We start from the raw sequence: 18,206 nt of genomic DNA on the forward strand, positions 1-18,206 counted from the left end.
GAAGTCTAGATGAACAAAAAAATGTCAAAAGTTTTGTGAAACAGTGACAACAGAAATGCACCCACAACCTTTCTGATTAAATAGAATGAGCAGAATACTCTGCATGACATACAAGCCGTATAAAAATAATGACATAATAGCCATATAATCATTCTTTGGAAAATAAAAATGAAAAAAAAAGAAAAATAATATTGAATTTAACAAGTGGCTAAAGTAGATAAGAAATCCAGTTGGGGGACAGAAGAGTAAGCTAATCCCCATAAGTGAGTCATATGTAGAGGATAATCAGTAAAGCATACATTTTTTCAGAAGAATTTCACAAAGAGATGACAAAACACAATGACATGAAACTGGGAATTACAGAACTAAAGATTAAAAAAAAAAAAACTTGAAACAGAATATTGAATCCATTTAAATCCAGAACTAAGAGTATATAACTGGAAGCAATGATTGCAAGACAGAATATTAAGGTTATAAATCAAGAAAAAATAGTAATACAAGCACCAAAAATTAGTAGCTGAGGGGTGAAGCAAGAGCAAATGTAATAACATCAATATTAACTGAATATCAATTTTGTATAATTAATATGTGCAAAGCACAATAGTGTTCCATTTCTCCACCAGGTACAGTGGCTCATGCCTATAATCTTAGCACTTTGGGAGGCAGAGGTGGGCAGATTGCTTGAGCCCAGGAGTTTGAGACCAACCTGGGCATCATGAAAAAATCCCACTTCTACAAAAAATACAAAAACATTAGCTGAGCATGGTGGTGCATGCCTGCAGGTCCAACAACTTGGGATGCTGAGATGGGAGGATCACCAAAGCCTGGGAAGGTCAGGGCTACAGTGAGCCATGATCATGCCACTGCACTCTAGCCTGGGTGACCCTGTCTCAAAAAAATAAATAATCATAATGATAATAAAAATCAATTTCTCAATGCATTATCTCATTTAATCCCAAAATCAACCCTATAACTAAAGTGTCTTCATCTCATTTTATAGAAGGCAAAATGACTAAGAATGGCTAAACTTAGTAATTTGCCCAAGAAAGTAAAAAGGCTGAGATTCAAATCCAATCATCCTGACACCAGCTTTTCTTCTTATAGATTGTTTAGTGACAATAACCTCATTTTGAATTATTATTGCAAGTATAATTTATTTTGACTTTACTATTTTTCACCTAATTTGCTGTTAAAAAAGAATATATAGGTATTTTTATGAAAATGAAGTCATTACACTGAAATACAAACAAAAGCAAAAACAAAAGGGCATTAATATAAAGCCAGGAAGATGAATGAGGTGAAATGATGTCTTAGCTCAATCCTTAGGTCAGTAGTAACATTCTGAGAACCAGAAAGCTCTACTTAAATTATGTAAGGGTAGGCAGTACAAGGCTGCTAAAGCAGAAGTAAAATGCTTGCCAATGTTAGTGACAGCCAATTCACAGAAGAGCTAATGTATATTTTTATAAAAATTAAAGATTTTTCAAGCTAAATATGCTTAATACAGTTGTATATTTTGAGGGAGTAGAAATGATGGATTATATAACAATCATTTATGAAATACGCTTTTCAAAACTAAATTGATACAGTACATAGTCCTACTGAAGTTTTCTTCATCTTCTTATTCAGTCAGTATTTTCCATTAAAACCTATATATTTAATCAATTAAATCAAAAAGTTTCATTGGGCAGTATTTGCTTGAATTTCATTAACTCGCTTGTATTTTTTTATTTCAAATGAGCAAACAGTTCATTTTATTGCAGCAGTAAATGGACATAAATATGTTCCCAAATGCAATTTTCCATTTTGAACAGAAATTTTAAAATAACGAACTCTGCAAAATTATAATGAAACTACCCTTCAGCCCAGTTGCCCTACCATTTTTAAAAATAATAATTAGAATGACCCTAAAATAAGAAAATGCTGAAAAAACAAAATTATGGCTTGGGGAAAATTAGTAGGAAGGATTTTTAACAAAAACAAGTAAAAGTGCTTGCATGTCGACATTTTAAAAAAGAATTTATATATAATCCTTATAATGTGAAACTGTGGAAAAATTCAAATAAAAAATTGACAGCTACCTGCCAGGTTTTAAAGTATTAATTTTTAATCTTTCATTTTCTCTTTACTCCCATATCTATATGCATGAAAAATTACTGTTACCAATCCCTTAGGACAAAGAAGTTCATGAGCCTATACTTACCTCTCTCCCTGTATATTTAGTGAGTGCAGAGTTCCAAGTTTGAAGGTCAACATGTTTTGAGAGGTTTAAGACCAAAGAGAAAGGGAAATAATGAAGATGGAAAACATTTTCAAAGCTGGGCCATGGTTGTACTAGAAGCTAAGGGGTTGCTTATTTTATCGTGTTTTGTATTGCCTTTCCCTTTTGATTATTATTACTGAGGTTGAATTTTCGTTTTTGAAAGTGTGGCAAAATGCAAACATAAAAAAGTCTTAAAATAGGAACATAGCTTAAATATATACAAATAGGAAATATAGCAAGGGCCTGAAAGAAATATCCAGCCAGATACAACATGTTAAGACTGACAAAGCAATTTTTTAAATAAAAGAAAATTAAATAGTAGTGTTTCTATACTATTTAGTATTTCTTTTGTTGTTTTCATTAAACGTGTTGACTTTGAAAAAGAACCATTAGTATAAAAACACCGAAGGCACTGTTAGCAGGATTGAGATTGAAAAGGCTAAGTCAATTGTAAAGAACAGGAATTTTTTTAATGCAGTACAAACTCAGGAATTTTAGCTTACGTAGTTTCAAAAATAAAACAAAAAGCACTTGTGTGATCAATGTAACTGTAATACAGGACAAGCACCTACAATTGCAAACTCTCTCTAGGGTCCTTTTAGAGTACAGATAGCTGATTTAGTGTCATTTTCTCTCTTCTTTTGGTTCTACTGGAGCCCAGATACAAGCAATATGAACTCTGTTGTCACCTATGACTTTTCTATGATGAAAAAAAGATTAGACTGTTATCTCTTGACTGTGAAACAATGTAAAGTTCATCTGGAAAAGCGTGTTTCAGTGATACTCAATTGTCCTAAGGCTGATAATCAGAGGTGTAAGGTAATTCTAAAAACAATGTACAGAAATTTATAGGAAAACATAAGGCAACCAAGTTTAGAAATAAATTACTTCCACAGGGGATGCGGTTGAAATATCACGAATGCCTACTATTATTTTCATCGCTACTGTTTAGTTTGTATTCTATAAACAATAAATTTTTTCACTCAAATCTATTTTTTATTCAAGAAATGACAGCTGCATAACTTATGACTTTACTACAAACAAAACTTTCAACATATTGCTCTATACTCTCCTAAAGTGTTTGATTAAAACAGTAATAGCTTTCTCTATAAATTGTATAGTTTTACTGAAGGAAGGTAACATTTGCCATTAAAATGGCATAAATTGAAAAAAAAATTATCTAGCAGTCTATATTCTAAAACACTGGATAGTTAAAAAATATTAAAATTTAAAAAGTAGTTATTTATGTCAGTAAACAGAATTTATTAGTAAGCATAAGTCAGACCGGCATGGCCCAAGGAGACAGTGCTGCCAAAGCCTTCATGAGTGCAGAACCCGCCACTTGTCCAAAGGGCCATGACTGGGAACGTACTTGACTCCACAACCGTCAGGGATGAGGCGCTTCTTGGCCACCATGTCTTCGAATTCGTCAGCATTAAACTTCGTGAAGCCCCACTTCTTGGAGATATGAATCTTCTGGCGTCCAGGGAACTTGAACTTAGCCCTGCGCAAGGCTTCAATCACATGCTCCTTGTTCTGAAGCTTGGTGCGGATGGACATGATGACTTGACCAATGTGGACGCGGGCCACAGTACCCTGGGGTTTTCCAAAGGCACCTCGCATACCTGTCTGGAGCCTGTCAGCCCCAGCACAGGACAACATCTTGTTGATGCGGATGACATGGAAGGGATGGAGCCGCACTCGCATGTGAAAGCCATCTCTGCCACAACTTTTCACCATGTACTTGTTGGCGCAAATACGGGCGGCCTCCAGGGCTTCAGAAGACAGCTGCTCATATTCATCAGACACCATGTGGCCACAGAGTGGGAATTCATCCACTTTTGCCTTCTTTCGACCCAGGTCAAAGATGCGGATCTTGGCATCAGGAACCCCTCTGCAGAAACGAGATTTTGGGTACGGCTTGTTCTTACAATACCGGTAACAACGAGCTGGACGGCGGCCCATGGCAACACAGGAACGTCTTCACTGCGTCGAAGTGAAAGTGTGCTCCCTGAACTGCGCCTGCGCGCATCTTATATACGTTGCCCGTCGTCCCGCGCTGGAACCGTAGAGTCCTGAGGAAGATGTGACGACTCTCTTTCGCGACGTCCCAACTAGAGACGCAGCGACGCCTGGAACCTCCGCGCCCGCGCGACTTGGCCTATTGAGGTGAGCAGAGAGGCAGCTGTGGAGTCTACTCTCCCTGGCGGCCAGGCAAGGAATTGGGCCTCGCCTCAACGACGCAGCGGCAGCTTCCTTCCTGCTGGCCATCTTGGGCTAGGAGCTCTTGCTTTCAGCTTTGCCTTAAGTATAAAAGAGGTTATTTCCAGGCAGGAGGATGGCTTGAGCTCAGTTCACGACCACCCTGGGCAATATAGTGAAACTCCGTCTCTACCAAAAAAAAAAAAAAAAAAATAGCTGGACATGGTGGCAAGTGCTTGTAGTCCCAGCTACTCAGGAGGCTGAGGTGGGAGGATCGCCTGGGCCCTGGAGGCAGAAGTTGCAGTGAGCTGAGATCGCACCACTGCACTCCAGCCTGGGTGACAGAGTGAGACCCTGTCTAAAGAAAAAGAAAAAAAAAAATCCTAGAATTCGAGAAGAAAAATCCTTCCAGTTATTCAACATACTGTTTCCAGTTTGACCAGTTCATTCTCCAGAGCTTGTATCTCACTGTCAGCATTTGTAGATCAATTGCTGTTTCTTGGAGTATGTGGCCACCTTCCCTGGATAAAGTGGTTTCTTGGCATGAGTGCTTTGATGAGACTCAGGAAGAGATGAGAGGAAGAGTAGAGAGAGGGATAAAGAGAAGATATGTGTTGAATCTGTAGCTTGGCAGTTGTTTTATAAACATGAAACTTTGTTTTTTCTTTGTTTGGCCTAAAGAAATGATTTTTATTATCAAAATGATACATACAAAATTGAAATGCCAACTAGATTTTTTTTTTAAACTTAAGGCTATTTGCATTTTCAAATGTTAAAGCTGCTGAAACTATATAAAAGAGTAACAGTTTGTGCTTTAGTAATCTTTTGCCCTTTCTTGAGAGTAAATTTAATCTTTTTTTTTTTCTTCTCAGAGTTTGTAAAACTATTATGACAAGGATCTGAGTGTAGGAAAGGAGAAGAGAGAGGAAAAGAAATTAATAGTTTACAAACCCTACTTGCATTTTTCTAGCTTTGTTTTTTGTTTTTTTTTTTAATGTTGTTTCGCAAATCCATTACATCATGTAACAAAATCCCTCTAATGTGAATATATTCTGTCAATGCTTTTTCTTTTAAGGGAGAAAAATAACTCCTGCCTTTAAAGTGAGTGGATTTTTACAAAATACTAAGGATAAGACAATTAAAACTCCCAATGTAGAAAACTTTCTCGCCTTTAAGAAAGCTTGGTCACTTCCCTTTTCTTCCTTCCTTTTACTTTCCCCTTTTTCTCAACTAGTTCCTGTTTACTATATGCCTGAATATTGAGATAAAGTAGCTAATACTATGTTGCTGTCCCCAAGCTTACAAGCCTTGGAGAGGATTTAGATACCTCTCATATATCATCATATTACCAAGTGTAAAATGTGCCAAAAAGGAAAAGCAAAGTAAGCCCTGAGACCGTGGGGTGAGGCTGGGGATGAGACGTTGATCTAGACTGAGGAATGGACAGGAAAATCTTTATCCAGAAAGACATTTCATGTTGTGACCATGGCATATGGGGTCTGATGTATGCTAGACCTGAAGCAGGCAGAAATACGGAACATTTTAAAGAACTTAAAGTTAGGCCAATGTGACTGTGAGTGAGAGGGTGAGTCACATAACATGAGCCCCAGTGTGTGTGTGTGTGTGTGTGTGTGTGTGTGTGTGTGTGTGTGTGTGTGCGCGCGCGCGCGCGTATGAAAGAGAGAGAAAGGGGTCATGCTATCATACAGGGCCCATTTTACCAAGTTAGGGATCCTGATCTTTAATGCGAGGTCATTAAAGAGCTTTGGATAGGTTTTATCACTCTGGTTATGGTATGGTAAATAGACTGAAACAAGCCCAAAAAATGTATGCAAGGAGATCGGAAAGGAAGACTGCAATACTGCAGAAAACACATAATAACTTGAACATACTTTAAAATATTTGACTTTATATACAAGTTAGTATCTTTTTTATACTACTAAATGCCCTGAATCTATGATAGCGCCTCAGGGGGAGGTGTTTGTGAGGCAAAAGGAAGACACCTGGAGTTTATGTGCCACGACACACTCACTTCCACTTGTCTGATCTCCCACCTGTCTAATGTTGCCAAAACCCTAGAATTCTCTGACCAGCAGATGCTGTGTTGCTGTCAGGGCCTGTCTACATAAGTTTCTTTCTTTAATCCAAAGCTTGAGCAATCCTGGTTTGTGCGGGTCTGTACCAGTTTTAACATTCAAGTCCTGGGTCCTGCAACACCCCTTAATACCACAGGAAGTGGGAGGGTTGGCCACCCTACTCCATTCATGCATGAGGCCTTTCACAGTTGCAGATTAGGAGGGAGGAAAGGGAGGGCCACACTGGGATCTTCTATTTATACTCCTTTCCCTAGCCCTGCAGATATAAGAGGAGAGCCTGTGGAAAAATGCATGAAGCATCACCATTCTATTGAAATATTACAAGCATTCCTCTCAATCAATTCCAACATTTTGAGTGTTTCCCTACCTCTCTACTCTTGCCATCCACAGTGTACATCATGCTAAGCAAACCTTGCAACAAATATATAAAACTTGTCTGCTATGAGATATATAGCTATGGGAGACATTAATATCATGTAAAATAGAGATGGCTTAAAGAATGGGTAGAACATTCACAAGTAGAGATACAGGATAAGGTAGGAATGAAGCAGAACAACTTTTTAAAACCATTAAGATATATGAGGACAGAAGTATCTCTATCTGGTTCACAGTTTTGTACCCTGTTTTTGGCACATTGTGTGATCAGTAGCACAATGAATACACACACTACAGAGGTGCGGTGCGGTGTTAATAAACATTTAACAACCTGCTCATGGTGGAGGTCAGGATTTTGAGGAGAAATCCCTGATTTGTAGTGTTTGATGATTTATTTGGTAGAAATACTTTTTCTGTCATCAGTTTCAAACATCAGTGTGATTTACTGAACACAAAGATGGGTAGAGACGTGCACTATCAGCTTCTGTAAGCCAGTGTTAGCCAGCTCCAGCATGCTGCCATTTGGTGTGTATACACAAGACAGAAAAGACAAACTTGTCTTTGCTAATGCTAATAATGCATATCCTGTAATAATAATTTTTGGAATGATCAGGGAGAAGTCTTTTTTAGGAGCCCTTAGAAAGCAGACAGGCATGAATGTTTAAACTTGATTCAGCTTTGGCTGTGAAATAGTTTCCCTCTGTGGTTTCTCCCTCCGGTTCCACAACCCTTATGTGAAAGGCCTGCACTGTTCTTTACTTATTGATTGTAAGTACTTTCCTCATTGATTACTTACTTGTAATTAGCGCTAGACAGTGTGAGAAATACAATCAAATTCCAGATATCCTCTGTCTTCATGCAAAGGCTGGAAAAGAACAGTTCTGTTTATTAGTTCAACATAGCATTTACTTTTCTTTTTTGATATCATCTTTCAAATGTTTCACAATGGGCTAAACCTGACTTTGTTCTCAAAGGGGAACATGCACTGGAGTCTGATGAACTGAGTGGCACACACCGTGGATGCCCTCTCCTGCTACAGGAAGCATCTGCATTGTTGATCATTCAGTCATTGTATGGAGGACCATCACTGGGTGCTTTACAATATACTGAGATTCATAGATCATGTTCCACTTGGACTCTCAATGAAGTGTGAAGGCTCCACTGATGACAGTCATTTTCATCTGCATTTCTTAGTAACTTCACACTGGGGGCTGTAATCTCAATGTTTTTGAGACTAGGTGAGCAATTTGACTGTCTGTATACAGTATTCCTAGAATTGAATCATGAATATAAAAGAGCCATGGTTATGGTGGATTGTGCCTATTGTCATGGCTAATGAGTGGTCATGCTGCCTGTCTCTCATGCACTGGATTCACAATGGTCTCTTATCTAGTGACAAGAAAACATGCAGAAATGCACATTTTTTGAACAGAAATATAGTCAGATAATTTTAACTCCTTAGCCCAGAGCCCTAATACATTTTGCTTTTGACTGGTATTTTCTACATTCTTCTTCTTCTTTCTTTGGGAACCTTTTTTAACTTTGGATATGGGAACTGAACATGTACACTTACCTTTGTAGTTTGCTTGTGGAGAATGAGTTTCCCCCAAATGAATGACTTTTGACGTTGTTCCAGAAAGCTGGAAAAAAGTAGGAAAGGATTAAATCAGGGAGAGGAGGCACACAAATATGCTCGCTAAAATTTGGTTATTTTTTTTTTCCTTATACATTTTAAATTTACTTGTTTAGGTTTCATACTTGTACAAAATGTATAAGCCATTAATTAGTTTTATATGGTAAGTAATTGAAATGTAGTTTTATAATTATAAACGTTTAAGCAATGCTATAATAAAGATATGATATGTAATAAACAATTTGAATCAACATAAGACTCTACACCAGTTTTTGAAAGCCCTTTTCTCTAAAAAGGGATTAGTTCAGTCTGCAAATTTGAGAAACACTGATCTGGGGTTAGGGTGCTGAGTATGAAGTTTGCCCCCCACATATTGAATGCATAGCCTTCCTGTGCTTTAGATCCAAATTCCTGTCTATTCATTTAAAAGGCATACTGATGAGAGCAGTGTTGTTACTTCCTTTGCCCAGTTTACTTAGCTGTAGTTTGTGTGGTTTACAAGGTTTACAGAAATGCATGAAGCACATATTTAGCTAACTATATAGATTATTTAATCATTCATATCACAACAGCCAACTCTATTTCAGGTTAAATTCATCTTGTACTTTTAATGGATGACTCCTTTATCCATTAAACAGATTTTTTTTTTAATTTTGAAAGTTAGCAATCAACTTTAGTAATTACATTATAGATTATTTATTTATGAAACTACTAATTCCAGTTGATAAAGCACTTTGGAAAGCTTTTTAAAAAGTTTTGCTTCACTTATTGTTATAGACTGAATGTTTGTGTGTTCCTAAAATTCATATGTTGAAATTCTAATCCCCAAAGTGATGGTATTAGGAAGTGGGGCTTTGGGAGATAACTAGGTTATAAAGGTGAGACTCTTATAAGTAGGTGAATACCATTATAAAAAGAGACCTCGGAGAATAGCCCTCTTTTTACTACAGGAAAATATAATGTAAAGTTGGCAGTCTGCAAACTGAAAGAGGATCCTCACCAGAACCGAACCTATACCACTTTGATCTCCTACTTCCAGCCTCCAGAACTATGGGAAATAAATTTCTGTTGTTTATAAGCCACCAGCCTATAGTACTTAGTTACGGCAGCCCAAACTCACTAAGACACCTGTCCAGCCTTTTCATTCATTCACTTTGTTCATTCATTCATTAACAAAAAAGAAAGAAAAAGGAAATAGATTATGAATACAAAATTAGAGACAAAGCAAATATTTGTTTAGAATGCAAAAGAAAATAAATTGCAAATTATAAGTAGCCAATAAACATCATTTGCATCACAAGCTTTTAAAAATTTTTTAACTGCCTAATCCATCTTTATATTCTTTCTTCTTTGTATTTGCTAGCTGCATTTGACCATTACTTTCTAATATATTTATGAAAAGATTGAAAGCTTAATTCAGTATGTCCTCTAGTAAATTGTTTTAAATTTGTATTGATAACACACAGGTTTCTTTTGGCCTCACAACTCAATGTTATATCATATGTATATTTAGGATTATTGTGAGATTGAGAAAATCTTACATCTTTCTTATGCGAACTATAGTATTTCAAAAAACTTCATTTCTCTGGGTACTGACCACTCTCAAATATTAATGGAAAATCTTCATAAACTAGTTTACAGTTGATATTCTCCTTGTAATATAGCATTTGATGGGGTGGAAATCACTTATACCAGTTGTTCTCAGAAGAACTGATTGTGTGCATCTCTTCCCGAGTTTTTAGTTCAGTCACATAATATCGGTAGGTTGAATTGGTGATGGTGGGACTATTTACAGCATTGGAAAAACTACAAATCCAGTCTTATTTTCTCCCTGGAGAGCCACTTATTAAACATGTATCAGTACACCACTGTTAATACCTTCTTTCAAGTTATATGCTGCCTTTATTGGTTTCAGTAATTCATGTCAGGTCAGCCAGAAACTTCAGGCTTTCTCTAATGAGCTCAAACAATTTATTATTCTTCATTAATTGGATTGTAAAATATTAATAATCTTAGAGCTGATTAACTGCAATTAAAATATTTGCTTAAAGACATTGATATGATCTGAAATTTTTTTGTCAACAATTTGGTACTTTATTATTAAATACTTTCTATTGATATTATTCATATGTTTTGCATTTGTTTTATATACTATTAGTTTTTTCCAATTTTTCTCTCAATTTTTTAATAAATAAATTTGAAATTACTGCCAAATAAGAAGTCTGTATATTTCAGTTGTTTTAAGTGAAATGCTCCAAAATGTCCTTTTCAATTGCAGTGAAAATAATGTATTTTATCACTTTGCATTATTTAAATAAACACTTACCTCTTTGGGCGTATATCTTTGTATCAAAATGTCGATGAGTGCCAGATGAGTCAGCACAGGGGTAGTCAGACTATTTTTAGAAGCAATTCCAACACCAGACACACTAGCAATACCTCATCTATTCACCAGTGTGACTACAGAACACATAAACACACCCTATTAAATGTGAACTAAATACATTCTTTAATAACTTTTCCTTTAGCAGGATCCCCAACTTGCCAAGATAGCTTCAATGATGCCTACTCTCAGGGAGAAGTGTGAAGGAAAGTGGGAGTACAAAACGGAGGGCAAATTTTATAAAAACAATATATGAGCTCATTGCTAGGGCCCATCCTAGGGCCTGGGAAGGAAGCTGTATACATGAAGATTCCTGAATCCAAGGCTTTATTAATTTTGTTAGAAGTTAATTTTATTTCTGAGCAGGTGATATTACTGTTTTTTTAAATCCCTTTTTATTTTTGCCTACCTAAGTGATGTTCTTCTCCCATCTGCTTTCTACAACCCCAATGTCTTCAGAAATCTCCAAAAAATATTTATACCCTAACTACCCTCAAGTCTTTTACTCACAGTAAAGTTCTGTACTGTCCTAAAGTCCTTAACTCTCCTTAAATCCTTTACTCACAATAAGTACTTGAGGGCAGATGGGGTATAAATATTGTTTACTCATGTCCTTTTATTTACTAAAATGTAGGTTATAGTTTTCAACTTAAAAGTGTTTCTCTCTTAAGATTTCCAAGATTAAAGCCTTACAATAAAATACATGGGTAACAATAGTAAATAATTTCAAGTAACCATGAATTAAGACAAATATTTTGGTGCATGAGACTATACAGATTCTTCTAAAATCATAGTTTACATTTTAATTGGTTGAAGAAATAAAACTATTTAATATATGTTGGTTTGTTATTTGAAAAAAATCTGTATACTTGCTGAATTTTTTATAATAGATTCTAGAGGTATTAGTAATGATTTAAACGTTAGAATAAAATAAAACACTAGAAGAAAAGATACAGGAAGTTATTATATTATTGAAGTGGGAAAGGCTTATTGAAGCAAGACACAAAGAACAGAACCTATAAAGGAAACATGTGACATCATAAAATATTTAAACATCTGCAATATTAAAATATATATATACACACACACATACATACAGGTGTGTAGATATAAAGATCTCAATATTGAGACACAGAATCACACACACACACACATACACAAACACACACAGACACTATATAAGTCATAGTTTTTTTTACTTTATTTTTAGACAGTGTTTTCCTAACAGTGCCCTGGATTTGATCTTTGCCTGGAAGCTATTTCTGAATTTGAAAATTGTTTGCCATTCGGAGAATCTGGGAATGAGAAACGGTTTTATTTTGAAATCAGCAAATTTTGGCTCTTTTATATTCTACCATCTGTTCATTAGCTAATCTCTCTCTTCATTTTATTATAGGCAAATAGAAGAAGCCAGGTGACACTTTCTTTTTTTTTTTTTTAATTTATTTATTATTATTATACTTTAAGTTGTAGGGTACATGTGCATAACATGCAGGTTTGTTACATATGTATACTTGTGCCTTGTTGGTGTGCTGCACCCATCAACTCGTCATTTACATCAGGTATAACTCCCAATGCAATCCCTCCCCCCTCCCCCCTCCCCCCTCCCCCCTCCCCATGATAGGCCCCGGTGTGTGATGTTCCCCTTCCTGAGTCCAAGTGATCTCATTGTTCAGTTCCCACCTATGAGTGAGAACATGCGGTGTTTGGTTTTCTGTTCTTGTGATAGTTTGCTAAGAATGATGGTTTCCAGCTGCATCCATGTCCCTACAAAGGACACAAACTCATCCTTTTTGATGGCTGCATAGTATTCCATGGTGTATATGTGCCACATTTTCTTAATCCAATCTGTCACTGATGGACATTTGGGTTGATTCCAAGTCTTTGCTATTGTGAATAGTGCCGCAATAAACATACGTGTGCATGTGTCTTTATAGCAGCATAATTTATAATCCTTTGGGTATATACCCAGTAATGGGATGGCTGGGTCATATGGTACATCTAGTTCTAGATCCTTGAGGAATCGCCATCACTTTCAACACTTTGCCTGAAATCCCTTTAGCCAGATATCCAGTTCATTAAGCAATTTTCTGTTTTCTGTGCTACCACAAGCAACAACGTTGCTAAACTTTCTGCCAGGAAATAACAACGGATTTCTTTTCTCTAATTTCCTATCACATTTTTCTAACTTTTTATTAGGTGCTCACCAAAAGCCTTTTCAAGTCCCTTCAGTATTCTATCAATCATCTCAAGGTACTTCCAGCATTTTTCCACTGCTGAATCTCAAAGACATTGCAACCGATTTAAAATTTGGGTCCATAGCATCCTACCTCTAGTATCCCAAATCTGTGTCAATAATCTGTGACTATGTGACATGAAGCAATAGTTCTTTACTATTATCACTAAGGTTTCTGAGAGTTGATTAGGTTCAGCTAGGAAGTCTTTGCTCAGGATTTTTCACACAGTTTTGTCAGATGGTGACTGAAAACAACTTGAAGGCCTTTCACACACATAGCTTTAGTTGCCTCTAGCTGGGGTCTCCCTGGGCGCTGATAATAAAATTTTCTACGCTTAGCCTCGCTATGTGTCCTGGGCTTCCTTGAAGCATTGTTTCTGTATTTCAAGGGATGGCATCTCAAGAGCGGAGCCAGACAGTTTTTATGTTGCCTTTTGCAACCTAGGCTTGGAAGGCTTGCAATACTGCCACTACATTTTATTTGTTAAAAGTTAGTCACTGAGGAGACTTATGGAATGGTGAAGAAAGGACCTATGAGAATCTGTTTCTCCATAAAGGCAAGAAGAACACTGGCAAAACTTGTTAAAATCAACTTTTTCAGAACTCTGGAAACTAAACTAAGACCTGCAACAGTCCATGGAAAGTTTATTCTAGAAAACTTGCTTCTCCTCAAGGACAGTGAGCTTTGTGGTTAACTTGCCCTATGTCCATTTCCTTTTCTTCAGATCCATGGCTGCTGTGAAAGTCAGCAGGCAAGCAACCACTAGGTGGGGCTGACTGGGTAAAGAGCTTTTCCTAAAGCTCCATCTCCAGAGAATTGTCACAATTTGACTTGTTTGTTGGTACCCTGGTAAAACCTCATACACAGGGCTGTTGTTATTTGATCTAAATCAGAGCTTGCTCAGTGGGAAAAGCTCTATTGCTGAGTTGTTTGTTGGTAACAATCAATAAATAGCTATTGTTTAGTATCACAGCTGCCTGAGGTGAGAAGTACCCATTGGGAAAAACAAGAGGCTGGCCAAAAGATGTAAAAGAAAGCTCTTGGCAATGAGATATCTATGGGGAGCTTTGAAGAGCTCTGACATAATTCTGGGGGTATAGAAAACCACACATATGTAAAGGGCTGTGTACATGCTCAAGAAATCCTGAGAAGGCTCTAATCTCTTGCCTTTGGCTGGCCTTGGGTCCCTGTGTAAAAATAAAGCCTAAGACAGAGCTCTAAACTGCGAGAACATTGAAGGAATGCCCCAATATATATGTAAATCCCGGCCACATCCCAGTGTGTTTTGGTGACTTGAGGCCCTCCCTAGTTCATGGGATTAACTGGAAGAGACTTCCTCGCATTAATTGTGCAATGAGGAGGTGTCCTTGTGCAGGAGTTGTGACCTGCAGAATTATTGCTACTTGGACAAGCCTACAATTTACTTCTTTCATCCTTGGTTGAGAATTTGCATTTGTAATTGTTGGCAGAGAGAGGAAGAAAGTGCTCCCCTCGGATCCGAGGAGCATACAGAGAGAAGGCATGGAAGAAGGAACACGTGCAGCCTTTCAATATGAGTGAAGTCAAGATTTGAAATGCACGTTCCCTGCCTGAGGGGCTTCAGAGTGTTGTGAGCCTCTGATCTTCAAGGTAAAACGAGGCCTATTGGAAGTCGGAGGTTGAGGCATGCATTTCTGCACTTATGGCTGGAAAGTTGAACCAGGTTTTCCAAAAACTGTCGTTTTTGCTTTCAAGGGTGCTAAAGGTAAGAAAGGGTTAGGCAGTGAATAGAAAGTAGTGCAGCCAGGTTGTGGTTAGCTAAGCAACAGGACTGTCATAGAGGGTTATTTGTCTGAAGACAAAAGTCTGGGGCTTTTGGGCCATGAGGAGTTGGGTTATTGCATTGCTCAGTTTAAACTGCCAGCGTGAGAAATGTGTCAGATACTATTAAAGTTAGGCAGCTCAGTTTAACTCTAGCTCACTGATCACCAACCACCTCCTTCTTCACTCCTTTCAGTGACTGAGTTAAAAAGAGAAGACGCAAAAAGAAAAGTGGTCTTTCCCTTTCCCTCCATTGTAATTAGGACTTAGTCCATCTTGGCTCACAATTGGAATTTTAGGATGGAAAGAAAAATCTTGTCGTCTTTGCTCTTGACCCTGAAGAATAGAATCTCAAAGAAATACCTGAGAGGAAAATTCTTTCCTTCACTGAAATGAAAATTGGAGTGCTTGCAAAACTGAACAAAGAAAGAAAAAAATTAGTAAGCATTACAGACAACTAGCAGTTATAGTCAGATTATTTTTCAATACATGAGGAGGATATACAATAAAAAAGGTGAGCGGGAGCCAGGAATAAAAACAGGGAAAGGAGATAAATGCAGAATCTTAGAGACTGCAGAAACCCAGGAGTTCATTGTCTTCTAATGCACATCTGGAAAGCTGCAATTGAAAAGAGGAACCAGGAACTTCAGTCAGGGCAAACACAGCAAGGAAATGTGAGCCCCAGGTCGCAGAAGGAAGAATCAGTAAATAGTTGCAGTTTGACAACATGTACCATCAGCGGCTTCTGTTGCTTGAATGTTTTTTGTTGATTTTCATGATCATGACAGCTAGTAAGTTCATCATGTTGACCTTTAAAGATCCAGATGTGTACAGTGCCGAACAGGAGTTTCTATTCCTGACAACCATGTCAGAAGTGGGGAAGTTGCCAGAAGAGAAGCACTTTCTTGAGGTACTGAAGCTGACTGGGAAGATGCTTTTGGACAGATGGCTTGTTTAGCCCCTGGTCTACATGGAGCACATCGAATTCATCAGAAATATCTGCAGGGATGAAGCCCTGAAGAATCTCTTGTACACTCCTGTCTCCAGGTTTGTTCTGGACTGAATATTTGTCTGTGACAAGCACAAGATTCTTTTCTGCCAGACTCCCAAAGTGGGCGACACCCAGTGGAAGAAAGTGCTGATCCTTATAAATGATTGAAACATACTTCAAGTTTTTTTTATCGTAAGAGATCCCTTCGAAAGAGTTACTTCTTCATTTAAGGATAAAGTTGTTCACAATCCTTGGTTTGAACCTTGGTACAAGCATGAGATTGCCCTGGCATTATCAGAAAATACAAGAGGAACCCAGTGAAAACCCAGGGGATCCACTTTGAAGATTTCATGTGCTACCTGGGTGAGCCAAACCACAAATGACTAGACCTTCAGTATGGGGACCACATCATTCAATAGATGATGTATGTATAACTCTGTGCACCCTGCGAGTTAATGTACAGTGTGACTGGACACCATGAGAGCCTGGAGGACGATGCCCCATACATCATAAAAGAAGCTGGCATTGACCACCTGGTATCATACCTGGTCATCCCTCCAGGCGGGGCATTATCATGTATAACAGAACCAAAGTGCAGCACTATCTTCTGGACATCAACAAGACATCTGATGCCCGTATGCACGTTTCAAAGGGGACTTTAAGCTCTTTGGGTATCAGAAACCTATTTATTTATTTTACTAAACTAAGGCATAGAACCTACAAATTTGAATATCTTTGTTAGACCAGGGGCTAACCAGGTGGAGATCTGAGCACAAAATGACACTTCCTCCACCACACCTCCTCCTTTTAGGATGTCTGAGATCTCCCATGGGCCTGTGAGCACCTCGACCTATGACACAGGGCCCTGACTGTTACCACTTAGTTTGGATGTAAGATGCTCTGAGGACCCTGCCCCCTCCCCTGTCATTGTCATTAGGATGCCACTCGCCTCTGTACACATCAGAGGGGGGAAAAGATTTGCAGTCTGACAGCCCAACAGGGAGGAAACATTACACAGCATTAGGAGCAGAGTGAGCCATTTCCCACAGTTGTCAAAGAAGGGAATGCACCTGAGGCTTTGCTGGCCGGGGTTAGGGATGGTCTTGCCTACCACTGGTGGATTCCAGGAACAGCACCCAGCACTTTCAAGAGGTGTAGAGAAGCAAGGGGACTGCAAAATCACAGAGGCTCATGCAGCATCAAATCTGAGGAGTAAAATGACACCTCTGGCTTTCATCTTGGCACTCCTATGATCTTTTAGGCAAATTGTTCTTTCTGTGACCATTTTGTTCCTGTGTTCGGCAGTGACCAGAGGGTCGGGTTCAGGGGTTCATCTTTTCAGAATCCATGGCCCTGCAATGCTGGTCCATGCTTCTGAACCTCTGTCTGCCAAGCACCTACTTCATTTGGCACAGGAGATATGATTTTGGAAAGTGAAGGGGGTTAGGCTTTTTCCACCTAAGAAGGGGAACATCTTCTTTGGGGGCCTTAAAAGGAACATGGCTCAGGAAAGGGAGAGGGCTGGTTGGGCTTGGAGCTCAGGCCACTGTGGATTTGGGCACATCAGCCCTGACTTGCCCCACTTGGGTGGTCGGCAGTGGGTCTCTACCTGTATCCTCCAGGAACCCCCCACCCTTGCCCCTTAGGGACGAGGACTAGCGGGGGGAGCATGCCAGCATCACAGAATTCAGTGCAGTTTACACATTTTCATTCCTTTCATCTCAGCAAAATGGGCACCATCAGACCTAGTTCTGATCATGCCACCATCCTGGACCACGTGACTTGAATGTAGATGAACAAGTTCACCAGCAATAAAATCCTGGGCCCAGGTGGCCTCTGACACCATGGCTTCCAGGCACTGAGGGAGGCTCTGGTGCAGGGCAAGCCACAGCAACTGTTTTAGAGGCCATCCACAGCCAGGGCCGTTGAGACCCTGGACAATTTTCTGGGATGACTGTCAGCTTGAGTCTGCATGGTGCTGCCGAGATGGGGTGGAAGAGGGAGCCAGGCATTGCTAAAGGGTGGCCCTGAGTTTCCTTTTTCAGAATGGTTTCCCGAATGTGTAAACGTGTAAGTAAAATTAAATTTAAAATATGTGCCAAAAAATATACATATATATATACACAGCCACATAAATCCCTTCAGCCAAGAGTGGAAAGCCTATTGGTTCAAAGCAATTAAGGAAATATCTGTCCAGTCATCGCTCTCATTAGCAGATCAATAACT

At 38.6% G+C, this 18,206-nt stretch overlaps 1 protein-coding gene and 1 pseudogene across 1 annotated transcript; one reads left to right on the forward strand and one right to left on the reverse strand.

Annotated features, from left to right (window-relative positions):
- Positions 1 to 2,707: 2,707 nt before the first annotated feature.
- On the reverse strand, positions 2,708 to 5,245 carry RPL10L (ribosomal protein L10 like). Its single transcript, XM_045395124.2, has one exon. The coding sequence runs from the start codon at positions 4,226 to 4,228 to the stop codon at positions 3,584 to 3,586; it is 645 nt and encodes a 214-aa protein (XP_045251059.1). The 5' UTR covers positions 4,229 to 5,245; the 3' UTR covers positions 2,708 to 3,583.
- A 10,408-nt stretch (positions 5,246 to 15,653) lies between these two features.
- On the forward strand, positions 15,654 to 16,682 carry LOC102119912 (carbohydrate sulfotransferase 10 pseudogene; annotated as a pseudogene).
- The last annotated feature ends 1,524 nt before the right edge of the window (positions 16,683 to 18,206 follow it).

This window comes from Macaca fascicularis, chromosome 7 (assembly GCF_037993035.2).
Source record: "Macaca fascicularis isolate 582-1 chromosome 7, T2T-MFA8v1.1".
NCBI classification, from domain to species: Eukaryota; Metazoa; Chordata; class Mammalia; order Primates; family Cercopithecidae; genus Macaca; species Macaca fascicularis.

What these genes read in the sequence shown, in the direction of transcription:
- RPL10L (XM_045395124.2), bottom strand. Translation starts at nt 4,228, where the DNA reads ATGGGCCGCCGTCCAGCTCGTTGTTACCGGTATTGTAAGAACAAGCCG.